Source organism: Corylus avellana, chromosome ca3, assembly GCF_901000735.1.
Source record: "Corylus avellana chromosome ca3, CavTom2PMs-1.0".
Lineage (NCBI taxonomy): Eukaryota > Viridiplantae > Streptophyta > Magnoliopsida > Fagales > Betulaceae > Corylus > Corylus avellana.
This window is the reverse complement of record NC_081543.1, coordinates 35,727,359-35,729,513: the sequence shown is the minus strand read 5'-3', so window position 1 is coordinate 35,729,513 and position 2,155 is coordinate 35,727,359. Positions and strand designations below refer to the sequence as shown.

The 2,155-nt window shown below is 36.5% G+C and overlaps 1 protein-coding gene across 1 annotated transcript in view; it reads right to left on the bottom strand.

Moving 5' to 3' along the window:
- The window catches only part of LOC132174511 (G-type lectin S-receptor-like serine/threonine-protein kinase At4g27290), an 8,605-nt gene continuing 6,450 nt past the window's right edge, over positions 1–2,155 (bottom strand). The window contains 4 exon segments of the mRNA XM_059586157.1: positions 1–546; positions 721–944; positions 1,287–1,497; positions 1,855–2,013. Of these exon segments, the coding sequence (XP_059442140.1) occupies positions 247–546; positions 721–944; positions 1,287–1,497; positions 1,855–2,013 (894 nt within the window). The 3' untranslated portion in view covers positions 1–246.

Here is a 2,155-nt window from a genome sequence, read left to right as displayed (position 1 = left end):
CACATGATATTATTTGAAATACATGATACTAGTCCCATGTGTAAAGACCGATTCACTATATGAATAAACAACATGAATATAGTAGGATCGGCCTGGCACTAAGCCAAAGCTCTTTATCTTTTTGACCCTTCTGTCCTAAAGAGTAGCAGCTTCCAGACCTTTTTAGTTTAGCTAAATATGCTGGAATCAAGATTACATAAATTCCTATAAAAACAACTCTCTGCTTTTGCTATCAAGTGACGTACTTTATCTTGCTTCAAACAATGTATTGGTGATTTCATTAGCTGAACAAGTTACATGCTTGCTAGATGAAGAATCTGCTGTAGGTGAATCCGTAAAGAACCCCGGCTGTTTCGGCTTAGGCAATAAACTCTCACTGGTCAACATTTGAACAACAGATGACATGTTTGGTCTATCTTCCGGTCTTTGTTGCACACATAACAGACCCACATGAATGTGTCATAATACACTAGATAGAGCGCAAGAGTTACCTACCAATCCATCTATCAGTTCCATTGGCCGATCTTCAATCAATAGTTTCCATGCCTGAAAGAAATGAAAGCCAAATTTTAATCGTTCGGATTGCATGCCTTCAAATTGGCCTATGACTATTAAGGCATCATAAGATCCTATCAACTGTCAGGAACTACATTGTTAGTAAGAAATTTCCCTAAAAAAAACGAAAGTAATTTAGTAGGAGATTTCACACTTTGAGCTTACATGTCCAAGAAGATTCAGGTGGTGGTCTGGGTGATAAAATCCCCTATTCTTCTTCCCACTCAGTATCTCTAATACTAAAACTCCAAAGCTAAATACATCAGATTTTATTGAGTACTGTCAATGCTCCGCATACTCGGGAGACATATAACCACTGCCAAATATCATCGTAAAGAAAAATAAGTTCAAAATAGCTGAACTTAACCTATAAAAGAAGTTTAAGCATACTTACTATGTTCCAACAATCCTATTGGTCTCGGAATCAATTTGATCTCCCCGAATGATTTAGCAAGGCCAAAGTCTGAAATTTTTGGATTCATATTGTTATCAAGAAGGATATTGCTAGCTTTGAGATCTCTATGGATAATTCGCAATCTAGAGTCTTCATGAAGATAGAGAAGCCCTTTAGCAACACCACGAATAATATTAATGCGCTTATGCCAATCTAGTAATTTTCTCTTTGCTTGATCTGTGCAATTTCACACTCATGTTAGTACAATCAATTTCATTAATTAAAGAGGATAAGTCTAAACATGAATGCTCTAAATCAAGTAGGGCAAGGTTCAAACCAAAAATAAAGAAGTCCAAGCTCTTGTTGGGCATATATTCATAGGTTAACATGTTCTCATTCTCTTGAATGCAACAACCAAGAAGCTTCACAAGATTACGATGTTGAAGTTTTGCAATCAAAATAACTTCATTTTTCAACTCATTCAGTCCTTGTTTAGAATTCTTTGAGAGCCTCTTCACAGCTATATCTCTTCCGTCTGGGAATTTACCCTGAAAATGAAAGAGTATGTATAACTTGGACACTACATAAAACACTAAGGATGTATAACAAAACGACACTTACAGACGTCCATTCACAGTGCAAACAAAACCTCTTAAAAAGAGGTGTCGTTCGAACAGTGCAACGACGCCACAGATGGTGTCGTTACTATGCAAACAACACCTCTTTTTGAGAAGTGTCATTTCAACAGTGGAACGACATCACCCCAATGACGTCAACCAGTGTAGGAACGACATCATTTCAATAGTAACACACGTATGTTGTTATATAGTGTATGTTTCAATTGTAACACACAACGTCATCCGGAAAACGAAAAATATAGCTCTCTGATTTATGCTATTATTTACCTTGTACACAGGTCCAAAGCCACCTTCTCCTAGCTTCTTGTTGTTTGAAAAATTATCCGTTGCATTAGCTATGGTAGCCAGATCAAATATTGGTAACTCCATACCTTCCTTCCCACCTTCATTGTCATAATCCTTCCGATGACTTGTTTTTTTCTGTTCCTAAAATAACAAGAGAAGCATGGGCATGAAAAAATCTTTGATAGTTCTTTTATCGAAAGCGAAATACTTACCCCCAAATATGTTCTTCGTGAAAGGCCTACTTGTTTAAATTTCTTAGCTTTAAATATATCATCAGTGATCA